Source organism: Desmodus rotundus, chromosome 1, assembly GCF_022682495.2.
Source record: "Desmodus rotundus isolate HL8 chromosome 1, HLdesRot8A.1, whole genome shotgun sequence".
NCBI lineage: Eukaryota > Metazoa > Chordata > Mammalia > Chiroptera > Phyllostomidae > Desmodus > Desmodus rotundus.
The window spans coordinates 182,469,201-182,482,363 of record NC_071387.1 but is presented as its reverse complement, the minus strand read 5'-3'; the positions used below and the strand labels follow the sequence as shown (position 1 = coordinate 182,482,363).

Here is a 13,163-nt window from a genome sequence, read left to right as displayed (position 1 = left end):
AGTCAGGGCTCAGGTAGGTCTGAAGGCACAAGTAAGTTCCATGAGCCAATGATACAGACATTCACAGCCTCTACTCCTGCTACATCGCCTCCTCTCTCTCTCTCTGAACCTGCACCTATGTCCTCATAGAAAGTTCCCTATGCCTGAGAAAATTAAAATCCAGGTCTGGATTACAGCTTGTTCTGCAGAATATACTAGAGTCACCTAAAGAGACAAGTAAAGCACCATAACTCTGAGCCCCTTACATGTGTCATCCTCTGAAGGATCAGCAACTATTAACGGCAGGCTGATTACAATTCACTTCTTCCATGCTGGAAGGTACAGCACTTTGCTTTCCCTTGAATTGAACTTACTCTGGATACAGATTTTGCTTTCCTGTCCACAATGTTTCTGCCCAAACTGCCATTCAGATTAACTGGTCTTACCCTTTTCCCCATCACCCTAAAATAGCTTTGTTGATCAAAGGCAGGAGTGACTTTGTGAAGACTCAGTGACAAGGGCTCGCCTGTGGACAACCCCCTTTCGAATTTGGAGAATGACCTCCAGGATGCAGTAGAGGCTCTGAAACAGCCCACCTTCATGCATAGAAACACTTACTATAAAATATCAATTCTCAGCAACGAATCAATAGATTCAATATAGATACTAACAAGATCCAAATAGAGTTGTCTCATATGGGGATTGACAGAGGTGACTACAAAGTGTATATGAAAGATAAAAGAATAACCAAGAAATTTTTAAAGGAGTTACATGCTACCTGCTCTGATTAATATAAATAGGTATTGTAAAGCTTTAGTAATTATACCCTATGTGTGTGTTTGTGTATGCAAGTGCTCAGTGTTGCAGGGATAAAAGCAAAACAAAACTCAGCAATGGAACAGAAAAGACAGCCCATACCAAACCACTCATATATGGGATTTTGATGTGGGAAAGGAATAACTAAAACGATTCAGCAAAAATTCATTCTTCACCAAGAAAAAAATATGTACATGGATTTTTATCACCACCTCACATCACATGTATATCATACATATGTGATATGTATATATATGATATATGTGTATGATAAAATAAACAAAAAAGAAAATGATAAACACAAAGTGCAATATGAAGTTGACTTCTGAGGTTGTGCGGGGGAATGGGATGGGTGCAAAATACAGACAGAAATACATTTTGGAGATAGTCTATTCTGTACTGGGTTCTTGGGTGATTATTTCAGCATAAATAGGTAAGTGAGCCTCATAGAGATTAATAGGGATTGTGCTCAAGAATCAAAGATTATTCAAATTAATCAAATGATGAATCCCATTATGTGTACCTAAAGTCCAAGTCTGAAGAACATATGAATGCTTGAATTCACTGCAATTCAATGAGAGGAAAGAATTAGATACTGGATCTCCCATATGTTTGAACTAGGTTAATATTTCTTCAATATGTCGTGCATTTGCATTCACCTGATCTCTTTAGTCTCTGAATTTTAAGCATCGATAGCTTTGTATTGGTCCTAGTAATGAACTCGCCTAAAAGTTTGTGTAGTTCACATCACAGGTAGCTGTAATTCTTAATTATTTTATCCTTTCCTTTTATATAGCTTTAAAAATAATATAGGATATTTAAAACACACATACCATAATTCGGTCTTGGGAAGAAAGCACGTAGGCATTGAAGTCAGAACCTTTGATCTCTGGCTGACCCTAGCTGTAATATACCAATTTCATTGTGTCGGGTAGATAATGAAATCTGTTGGTGGGAAAAAGTAGAGGTTCAAATTCTAAGATTGTGCAGCCCGGGGTCCCATTACAATAGTGCTGACCCACGATCTTTTGCAGGGAAGCAGCCCTAGGGACTTGAATTATTCCTGGGACTCTCTCAGATAAGGTTAACTGTCTTGAGAAATCTTAGGAATTTCAATGATCTAATAACAAGTTATTATACTTTAAGTTTATATGTTTCCAATGCAATAAATTGTTCATATATTTAATTCTGCTAATAACTGAAAATTTCCATTCAAGAACCAAGTTTTTTAAATGACTTAGTTTGACTCTGAGATACAATTGTCCAAATGCATCCTTAACAGTCATGTCCCAGACCTGTATTCTCTCTCTCTTGTATTGGCATCATTGTTCATTCTAGGACCCTGGGCGATTTCAGAAAACTGTTTGGCAAAGCCGCTCCCGATGGCTTTTTAGGTTGAGACTTGCATTACTCTGTGTTCATCACTCTGTCTCCTGAGTCTGGCTCCTGGGGATGGATGGCTTAACCCAAGTAAAAAGAAGGAATAAAAAGAATTGTTTGTAACATTGCCAGCAACAGCTGGACTAACGAAGCCTTCATCTGAACCTCTCCTCAGCTCCCTTCCTTGTGATTTTTATTACATCCTTATACAAAGAGGTCATTGAAACATTAGTGAAGTTTTAATTTGCTCAAATGGACCAAACATGAGCTAACTCAACTCCTTCTCTCCTCCCAAATGCACTTGACGGCTGCAAACCAGAATTGCCAGGGGTGTGTTACTTCCTAGTTTGATGCTGAGGAATGACATGGGAAATATCTTATATAACATTAGCAAAACTAACAAAATTGAAAAATATGAATGTCCATATGAGTACCAACTAGGCAAAAATCTTGCTGCTACAGTCTATGCTTCTGCTCCCTTTTTAATAACTCAAACTTATACGCACAACATACATACATAGAAACACACTCCCCGTTCTTTTACACCCAGGTTTAAAAATCCTAGTACTCAGTTAGTTTTCAATGAGAAATACAGCTACAGGAGACCTTGATGAGGAAAAACCCCTCGGGTACAAATATAACAACAGTAGCCTCCATTTTGGGGGTACAGTACGTGTCCATCGCTGATCTAAATGCTCTTCTGCTCTGTCTCGGTTCCCAACAGAGCTCCCTGACCCTGGTGGTTTTATGCATTTCATTTCACAGGTGACGTAACCAAGGCTACAGCAGATACATTCACACGTCAGGAACACACGCTAAGTGGCAAAATTGAGACTGGGGTCCAGGTCTATCCACAAAGTGTTGTGCTCTTAACCAGCAGGCTACACGGCGGGAAAGACAACTGCTACGGAAAGCAAACCTACACCATAAATTATAAATGTTAATTAAGCACCTGTGAGATGGTTAGTGCTGTGTTAAATACGGGGAGTGCTACGCTTCTTCCTTGAAAGAACTAACAATTAGTTGAGGAGATGAGACGGATTCGCAAAATTATCCTGCACGTCAGATGACAGTAATGCGGTGGTTAAATGACTGTATAGTTCATGAGCTTTGCAGTTGTCAGAGGCAGAAACCAGTGCAGACAGGGTGCTCAGCCAAGGCTGGACTGTGTAAGCTCTAGAACTTGATAGTGTGCCCATGCCAATAACAAGTTCCAGAAAGGACAAGTGTACCAGTGGATTATATGCAAATATCCAGTTTGGGCGCTCCTATCACTAACAGTTACTGATCAAACATACCAGTTATTACAACCATAAAACAACGTTAACTTAGCAATAGATCAGCTCTAACAGTGTTATCATTTCTTAAATAGAAAGTTTGATTTAAAAACATCAGTGAGTTTTACAAACAGTTCAATTGGAATGGATTTTACAGGCCACGGTGTTTACGCCAGGGACTGCTTAGACAACAAACGCAAAGTCACAAAGGGATCCTCTGCTTAATGCGGAAGACACTGGGAATATTCAGCAAAATGGGAATAAATGATGCCCCATCTCAGTGAATTCATTGTGAGGAAGCATCTCTACTTAGATTCTTTTAACATTAAAGGGAAGAAAATGGAAATATAACTCCATTACACAGGGTGAAGATGGAGGATGTTCACATCAGCAAGAAACATCAACAAGAAAATTGCTTTTGGGCCAGGGCCAGAAAGGGGCATTCTAGACCCGCAGTGAGCTCTAGAAAAGTTCAGCCTGGAAAAGTCAAATGCTCTGCCCCTGGTGTCGCCACAGCAATGGCATGACCTTGAAAAAGTGAGCTAACCTCTTTTGGTCTCATTTTCCTCGTCTGTACAATGAAGCCCTTCCAGCTCTAATGCTATGTGTCTATGCATTCCTTCCGGCAACAGTGAAAACGCAGCTATAAGAGACCCACTAATTAAAGGTGAGATCATATGGTATTTGTCCCTCAATAATAAAAAATTAAAAAAAAAAGAGACCCACTAATGACAGTAGTTTCTGAGGGCACGTTCTGTGTCACGCATTATTCTAAGTGCTTCACATGTACTAATTTGGACCATCACCTTAGAAAGGAGGTAATCATTCCATTCACAAACAAGAAAACTGGGGTAAAGAGAGGTTAAACCATTTGTCCAAGATCACAGAGGTGGAAAGGGACAAACCAAAATGCCATGCAGATAGATGCTCCGAACCACTACAGTCTCCGCCAGTGTTAAATAAAGAAAGCAAGGTACAGTGCATATACTAAATTATGCACTTTAATATCCGCAGGATGCTTCCAAAGTCCTTTCTTGCTAGTCCTCTAAATTGCAACCACCTTTCCAGCAGAAAATTACAGTTTTCCTTGCCTTTTGTTTATAACGAAGTTAAATTATAAATAAAATGAAAATGAATTACTGGTTGTAAATTACAAATATCTGCCAACTAGTATTTTCCTGCAGGTACAGAAATGCTCGAAAAGATGTATTACAGGACTAGAGACAGTATGCACAGAATTTCCTGACCCCTAGGAGATGACAGGCGTATTTATTCACCTGCCTTCTTCAGCCTTCTGCCCCCAAGAAAGGGCTGAAAGACTGATTTTCTCCCCATTGGCCTACTTCTCCCCACTGAGGGTACTGAAATGTTGTCTGCAATGAGAAAGCCAAGTTCATCCGACAATGATTGGATGGGTTGGTTGGTTGGTTGGTTGGTTGGCTTTGGGAAAATTATGATTCTTTCTCTATATAGAGACAAAAGAAACACTGCTATATCAGCCCCTAGAAAAATGGGTATTGGATATTTGATTTGTTATAAAAAGTACTTATGGTTATTGTTTTAAAGATTTTGCACACTAAATCACAGTAAATGCAAGAGGGTAGATCATATTCACTTCAAAATCATATTTATTAAAAGTACATACATATTTAATATAAGTATATATGCTTATATGGCTTTCAGTATCAAACCAAAAACGCACCAAAAATCTATTTTATTGCAATATCTGAAAACTTAAAACTTATGGGAACAAATTTTTTCCATTCCAGTTGAAATATTGACTCTTTCTAATTATAAATTTTAGCTAAAACAAACCTGCTGCTAGTGCCGGCTGCTATTTTGACAAACTTTATATATATATATAAACCTTTCCTAACAATGACAAGCAAATTTTAAGAAAAGCTATCAGATTCAAGACATAATAAAGGAGAGAGAATTTAATTCTGAGAAAGCATCTTCTTGCATATAGTAATGAGAACCAATCCAGGAAAATGAAGTGACATCGTAAGACTTAGACTACTTAAAGTTTGGTCTTCTTAATTCCCTGTTTTCCAAGACAAGGAACAAAGTTTATTTTGCTCATTATGCCTAATACTATCATTAAAAATGTCCATGATAAGCAATGGAAAATATCTTCATACTATTAAACACAATATTATAATTCTAGACATGCTAACATGGGTTCTATTGACTTTGTTTCATGTCTAGATAATTCTTAACAAATATGGAGTTAAATCTATTTAATAGCTTTTTAAGTAGCAAACAGTTAAGCAAGATGGTAGAGTTTCAATTCCAAATTTACCTTTACAGCACAATAAAAATATTTTGAGGATTACTTTAACATCAAGATCAATAATGCAAAATCATGGATTGACCCTGGATTGAAATCAAGTGAAACTAGTTTCTGAATAATGTCACTTAGGGAAATACAAAATCATGGCACAGCTTACTTTTTCAACAGATATTTTCAACCACTTCATACAAAGGCAATTTACACATAGCAAAAAATCACTGCGTACTGGGATGACGCGAGCTAAAATGATTTTGCAATCCAAATGTTCTCGGATCTATGGATGTGCATCAAGCAAACTGCCAGACTTTTTCTACTACAAAAACTGATGGAAATCAAAATCAAGCAGATTCATGGGAAAGAAGGAATCTGTCCAAGATTTCAGGCAGCAAAAATAGATCTGCTGAGCTCCTGAATTACATCAGAGCCTAGCTATTCTAGTAAAGTGCTGGAAGGTGGATGCCTGGGCCAGCCCCAAGCAGCTGTTTCCATCTCCCGAGGTAGATCTCTGGGAAGCCAAGCTCTGGTCAGCCTGAAAAACGAATTCACCCCTCACCATGCGAATATCGTTCTATATTAACACCGTCCCATCTTCCAATGCTCCTACCCCAACCATCTTTGACTATCTGGACAAATTTTGATATTGCCTGTCAAAGCATATTTTGGGAAGAGGAACTGCTCTTTATAGCATCACTAAAATCAAAAGAGAAATGAACCATGAGGAGCTCAGAATTGTCCCATTCCCTCCTAAGATCCAGTTTCGTAGGATGTGCTTATTCCTCCCAGAATTTCCCACTTCCCACTTGGCGGCAGCACCAGTTCCCACCTTTCCACCACCCTCCCTGATTCCAGAACGTTTCTGCACAGCTTGTCACCTCAAAGGATTTGCAGAGTAGTCAGACCAAGGATTACATATTATCTAAAGAATGGGATCCATCTGGACAGCAGCCTGGACTCCAGCCACGCCCTGGGAAGTGTCTATTTTGCGCTTTAAACAATTCAGCTGAACGTGGGTGAAGTTTGGAAACAATTGACTGATCAAGAAAAAGTAAAAAGGCCTGTGTAAACTTTGTAAAAGGATACCACTCCAGCATTTGCACTGAGTGAAAAGGAACAACATAAAGGAGTTATGTAAAGAAACACAAATACAAAGATCAAGACAAATCAGGGAAGTGTGCTTTCAGCTCGACTCCACTGAATCTCTGACCTATTCAGGAACATCTATGTGAAGGCAGTCAAAGAAATTAGAAATCTGTGTCATAGCAAACAAAGCGGTGTGTGTCGGGGAGGTAAGAAATTCCCACTTGTCTTTAAATATATTAATGACTATAAATAGGCCATCACCTGCTCCTCCTTTTCTACTTAGAAGAGAACAAGCCAGAACAGGTTTACATTACAGATTCAACAGAACCACCAGCAGCTATGTCCTGGCAAAACAGATTTCCAGAGGAAAACTGACATGTTTTCTTCCCTGAAAGTACTGGAACAAAAAGGAGATGCTTTTAGAGATGCTGCTTGCCAATGAGGCTGAGCAGAAAGAGGTCTCTCTCCCAGTCCTTTTGGTCCTAAAAGTGTTGAAGAGAAATAAAGATGCCCCTCCAGAGAGCATTAGAAGCTGGGCTGGTTATAAGGGTCTGAGGACTGCCCTGAACTCACACCCAGGACACAGGATCAAAAGGCGCTCTCTGCTTTACGTATAAGAGCCAGTGGGCATCGTGGCCTCATGGATCTCCTACACTCTGTTTTCAATTCTGACCTCACTGTGTTCAGCAGAAGACAGCATCCTTGCAGTAGTGTGGGGGAAAAGAAAACTCTACTTTTTAAAAAGACCCCATGATGGCAAGTTCTCCAGTGCATAACGTTTGAGCACCATCTGGCTCAGGATATCAGAAGCAAACTGCCAAATAGCAAAGACGGCTATTTTGCACACTGAGTGAAACCTGAGCAAACATCCACTTCTTTGCTCAGTGGACACAAAAGTAGGTTCGTACTTATAGTCTAAGCTAAACCCACATATATCTCTATTGTTCAGCGGAGACATCCCCAGATCAAACACTGCCCAGAACTATCTCACGGGGTAATCGATGTCTGGCCCCAAATCTGCACAAACATAGGCGGTGCAAAAGTTTGACCAAACAGAAGGATCAGTGACAGGAAGTTTACTGCCATCTACAGATTTTCCCTCACTGTAAACGGAGTGAGCCAAGGATTTCTCCTTGAAAAATACAAATGGACAAAACTGGCATCCGCTGTTGGGTTGCATGGTGCTGCTACTGATGAAATCCACTTTAACAACCTGTGCACACAGTTAACTACCGCTCCAGAAACAGGAAAGCATCGACGCTTGTTACTTACAGACTCAGAGGACGCAGATTCACAACAGGTCAACAACACCCCAGCCCTTTCTGTCTATGGGACTAAATATATACAGATTGTAAGGCAAAGATGTACGATAATATACTTTTTTTTTTTACATTTTTCTCTTTATTAACCACTTTCCCAAGGCAGGCTTTTTACAGAGCTAAATAACATCCAATTCAAACTGAAACACCAGCTCAGGGGCCAAGCAGTGGCCTCGTGAAGCCGGGGGTTGATTTGGATGGAGACCTATTGGAGCGGGGCGGATGTGGCAGGCAGCCGGGCGGTGCAGAGCGCGGCGGAGTTTGCCTGCGGGTGCGCAGGCAAGGGGAAAACGCACGCCCCGCGGTCCACCTGGTGAACACCCTGGCAACTTCATTTTCGGCAGAACTGTCCAAGGAAACTTTTCTTGTGCCCGTAGTCCCTGCCCGAGCCTCGCCATCAGCGAGGCAGGCTGGAGCGGCAGGGAGCTGAGGGGGAAGGGCCGCTCTGCGGGTGGGCTGGGAGCGGAGACCGGGAAGGCGCGGGGCAGGTCCCGCAGAGGGACCACTTACCAGCTGGAGCGCGAAGAAGACGGCGAGCAGGGCGAGACAGGCGCCCATGACGATCAGCAGCAGGAAGATGATGAGCGGGTGCTGCTGGCTCATGCAGTAGTAGGACTCATACAGCCAGTCCCGGGACCGCTGCAGCCCGTCGCCGCCGCCCGCCGCCGCCTCGGCGCGGTCCCGCAGGTAGCGGCGGCGCCGCATCGCCTCCTGCCACATCGGGGCGGCTCGCGGGGCGCCGGCCGAGCCAGCCGGGCCCGGGCTGCGCCGCCCGCTCGCCCGCCGCCGCCCGCGTCCCACCCCCGCGCCGCCTCGGTAGCCCGGCTATCCGCGCCCTGAGCTGCGCGCAGGAGCCTCGGAGCGGGCAGAGCTGGTCGCCCCAGGCTGGGCGCTGACGCGCGGGCGAGGGCCGAGCGGCGGCCTCGGGGGCAGCTCCCGGAGCCGCCGCTGCCGCCACCGCGCGGGAGGGGGCGGGTGCGACTGGGGGCCCTCGGCCCGCCTCTCACCACCCGGCGTCGCGCAGCCAGGCCTCCACCCACCGCCGCCCCCCGACGGCCGAGCTAGTGGAGGCCGGGGGCTGGCGAATAGGGAGAAATGCAGGAAGCGGGGGGCGGGGGGGGCACCGGCTGTGCCTCACCCGGGTGTCCCCTCCTTCCGCCCTCCCACAGTCAGCCACAGCGCGGTCCACCTCCTCTACACTGCCTCAGAGCACAGACTGGGGGTTCCCACTCCCTGCCCCCCACTTCCCACTGCGCTCGGAGGGCTGCGGGGGCTCCTGGCCTCCTCTCCACTAGCTCCCAGCGCAACGAGGAAGGTACTCCCACCCTCCAGTGCCCCCAGTCTCTTGGTGGGATACAAGAGTGCAGAGGTGTCCCCATACTTTCCTCCACTGTCTCTGAATAGAGCAGGGAGATCTTCCATCCTTGAGTACCCCCTCCTCAGAGGACAGCTAGCACTTCTCCTTTTCACTAACTGGACGCACGGAAGTGGGGTTCTACTACCCTCGCCCCCCCTTAGTAGATAGGGGTTTTCCACCCACCTCTTCACTCCGAGCAGTGGGGTGGGCTTCCCACGCTCTTACCCACGATCACAGAGGGCAGGGGCACTTCACCTCAGGGACAGAAAGACCTGGGACGCTAGGAGTCCCCTTAGCAGAGAACAGCCCCCATTGCAACGGAGGAGTAAGGCGGCTGCGACTGAAGGCTGTACCCCGGCCAAGTCCGCGGGAGGCAGCCTCACTTGCGTCCTGCACTTTTCAGCTTAAATCACACTTTGGAGGTGCCCAGTTGGCTAAGGTTTTCCGTATCGGAGGTTTAAGGGGCGCCCTCTGGCCAGTCACGGTCCCGTGAAGCCCCTTCTGCCTGGCGGGAACCGAGGGCTCGCCAGGCGAACGTGGGTTGCGAAGGGGTGGGTTGCGGTGGACTGGGTGGGCTCTGGGATTCGCCCCCTCCACGCCACCTTGAGGAACTGGGCGGGAGGCTCCAAAGACGCAGCTGGAGCCGCACGGGGGCAGCGTCTCCTGTCAATACGCCTCGGGGTAAAGACTGTTAGTTCCACACGCCCTGGGTCTCATCGCTGGTCTTCCAAAGGAGCCCATCCTTCTGGAGGATTTTTCGTATCCTTGTTGTTGTCTGGCCCAAAGATCCGCAAATTTCACCTCCTCCCAAAGCCTAAGGAATCCAAGGCACAGCGACCCTCCCGTCTCTTGCCACCAGCAAACAGCTCAAGGGGGTAGGCACGTGTGGTCTCTTCCAGTAGGCTACCAGCGCTCAGGACTGAGCCCTGGCACACCTTAGGTCTCCTGAACTGTCCTCCTCCTGAGCAGGCACTCGAGATCTGGGTAGCTGTGTGCCCAGAATCAGGACCCAGGCTGCTCAGGAAGAGGGGACGCGAGCCTGGGGGGCGGGGTGTTAGCAGCAGTTAATGCCCGTTCTACCCAGGGGCTATGACCAGAGAAAGGAAGAGCTCTGCCACCCGCGGTGTTGGAGAAAAGCAGGGCGGTGACTGAGAAGAGGGCCTAGGCTCAGCGGCTTGTCTGGGCACTCGGAGCTTGGCCCAGGGTCCTGCCCCACCAAGCTCCATCTAGTCCATAGCCTTCTTTCCTGCCCAAGACCTGGAGAGAAGGAGAAAGGAGAGGAGGGAATGGAGGGGGGAAAGTCCCCCCAGTGTCTCCTGTTGTTCCCACAGACCATATCCACCCCCCCCCCCGTACCCCCTTCTGTTGGGTTCATTGTCCCAGGCCCCCACCCTGCCTTGCCTGCCTTTCCTTTCACACCGTCCCAGACTGTCAACTGTAATTCGGTAATTCCAATCTCAGTCTTTCCTGCTGGTCTAAACCCACCCACTGGACTCAGTTCCTTCTTCCTGACCAGTGGGCTCTAGGGTTTTGGTGGTTCTAAGAGCAAGCTGCAAAGCCAAATCGCATTTACAAATATCCACAAACTAATCTCTCCTAAGAAGACACAGTTGAGTGGGAAGTTGGCCACAGTTTCTGTTGTGTGGATTCTCTTTATTTCTCCCTCTCTGCCCAAGGTCTTCCTGGGTTTTGCAAACCAAATTAATTTTAGACTGTAATAAAGAATTTTTTTAAAAAATACTTATTAGACGAAATAGAGCTGCAGTCTAGGAGACACAGATTCAGCAGCAACCTCAGCTGTGTTTCCCCAGACAAAGGGGAGGCTGCCGTGTGCTGGCTCGGGTTTACAATTAGGTCCATTTTATGTAAATGAGGAATCCAAATTGGTACACACCTGCTTGGTCAGACTGTCACAGTCCTGATTGGTAGGCTTTATGTGTCCTAATTGGGTGTTGTGGGACAGTTCGGATGGCAGCAGGGTCGTAGTCCATTGGTCAAAAGAGGAAACCAGAAAAGCCTTTATAATAGTTTTCAGGCAGGGTGAATGAGCAGGATATGGTGCAGGAAGCGAAGATTTCTGTCTCTAGTTCTTTCCAGTATACGGAATGTGGGAGAAGTCCCGTTCAGCAACTAGCTGCTAGACTTTTCTTATACATAAAACTTGAACCATGGGTGGACTATGTGGAGTCCATCTCAGCAGATAAATACATTCTCTTGGTTCATATCAAATGAATCTTTCGTCTTCCGGTCCACAGTTTGGGCAGAGCTTTGCGTTTCCAGTCCTCTCCTGTTGGAGCAACGTACTCATTCGTCTTCTCTCCTATTCTTGGTACTTCTTCACCCCTTGTATTGATAAATGTCTGCTTTCACCCACTTAAGAAAGAAGATAAAATAAATAATCTGTAATGTAGGTGTCTGGAAGAAAGAAATGAAAGACTTCCGAGGAAAAAGTAAAGGTTTAAATAATTATTTTCTCTGTCAATTCCAGCAGGGAAGTCGGATATTTTTAACTACCAGAATCTATACCATATGCATACACACCACATGTTAAAGGGGTGGTAAGACTTTTGGGGAATTTTGTAAATACCGGGGCAAACTATAATTAGACTCTGAACGGAAGGAATTTTGCACTTAATCCTTATGACATTTTTATCACTTATTCTTTCATTAATTTGTTGAACAAATATTTATCTTTTTGACTACCATCTGCCAGATGTTCAGAGGGGGAAAAAGTACCTGTGGAATTTCCAATGTGCTACTTCACCAAAGAAGTCTACAAAAAACAACACAAACAAAAATCAACATTACCCCGATCTTCCCCCAACAATTTAAATCTCATCATCATAGAAAAGGGTTGTGGAAGGACTATAATATAAAAATCAAGGACATGGCAAGCCTTGCTAAGGTTTCATTGGACTTTCTTGTTTGGTTTTAGCTTTGGTGCTTATTTTTATGGGGGCCTTTCTTGTTGTGTTATGTCTAATACAAAATAAAATGTGAGCCCGCACAGTCATTATAGTTATTCTATCAGTGTTTTTGAATTAATTGCACCAAGTATGCCTTTTTAAAAGTCCAAAACTACTGGGGTTTCTATTTGAAAGAAAAGAGTAATAATAACCCCAAAGCAGCCTGAAGTAGAATGAAAACTGTCCTTTGGCACAAAGCCAGGGGTATGAAATACAAGCTCCTCCAAGTAAAGGACCCCCAAGGAGCCATCTACTTCATTTCTGCATCTGTGGGGGACCAGGGAGGCTATGCCAAGGGCAAGGCATGGAGAGCAAAGGGGTTATCTCATAAATTTACTCCAAATCAACTTATTTGTGACAAAATGCACAAAGAAAGCAACTATGGAAGGCTTAACTGGGTCTGAGGAAGTTTAAAGAGGGGCAGGGTGAGAAAGAGAATTAGGAAGGAGACACTTTGTTTACTTATTTATTTATTTTTATTTGTTTATTTATTTATTTGCAACACTAGAGGGCAGCCCTCCATCCTCAGAACCTGGCAGGCAGGCTGGCCTATAGGTGGGTGACTTGTGGCTGTTGCACAGGACTCCACATTTGGTTTAAGGGTCTGCTGTCACCATCTTGGAATTCTCGGTCATTTTTGAACATGAAATCACATTTTCATTTTTCCCTGGGCTCTGAAAATTTGAGAGCCGGTCC

General features: G+C 44.9%; 1 protein-coding gene across 1 annotated transcript in view; it reads right to left on the bottom strand.

The window, feature by feature from the left end:
- ADCY2 (adenylate cyclase 2) overlaps positions 1 to 9,175 on the bottom strand; it is a 344,352-nt gene extending 335,177 nt beyond the window's left edge. The window contains exon 1 of the mRNA XM_024578430.3: positions 8,655 to 9,175. Within this exon, the coding sequence (XP_024434198.3) occupies positions 8,655 to 8,864 (210 nt within the window). The 5' untranslated portion in view covers positions 8,865 to 9,175. The remainder of the gene's footprint in view (positions 1 to 8,654) is intronic.
- Between the last annotated feature and the right edge of the window lie 3,988 nt (positions 9,176 to 13,163).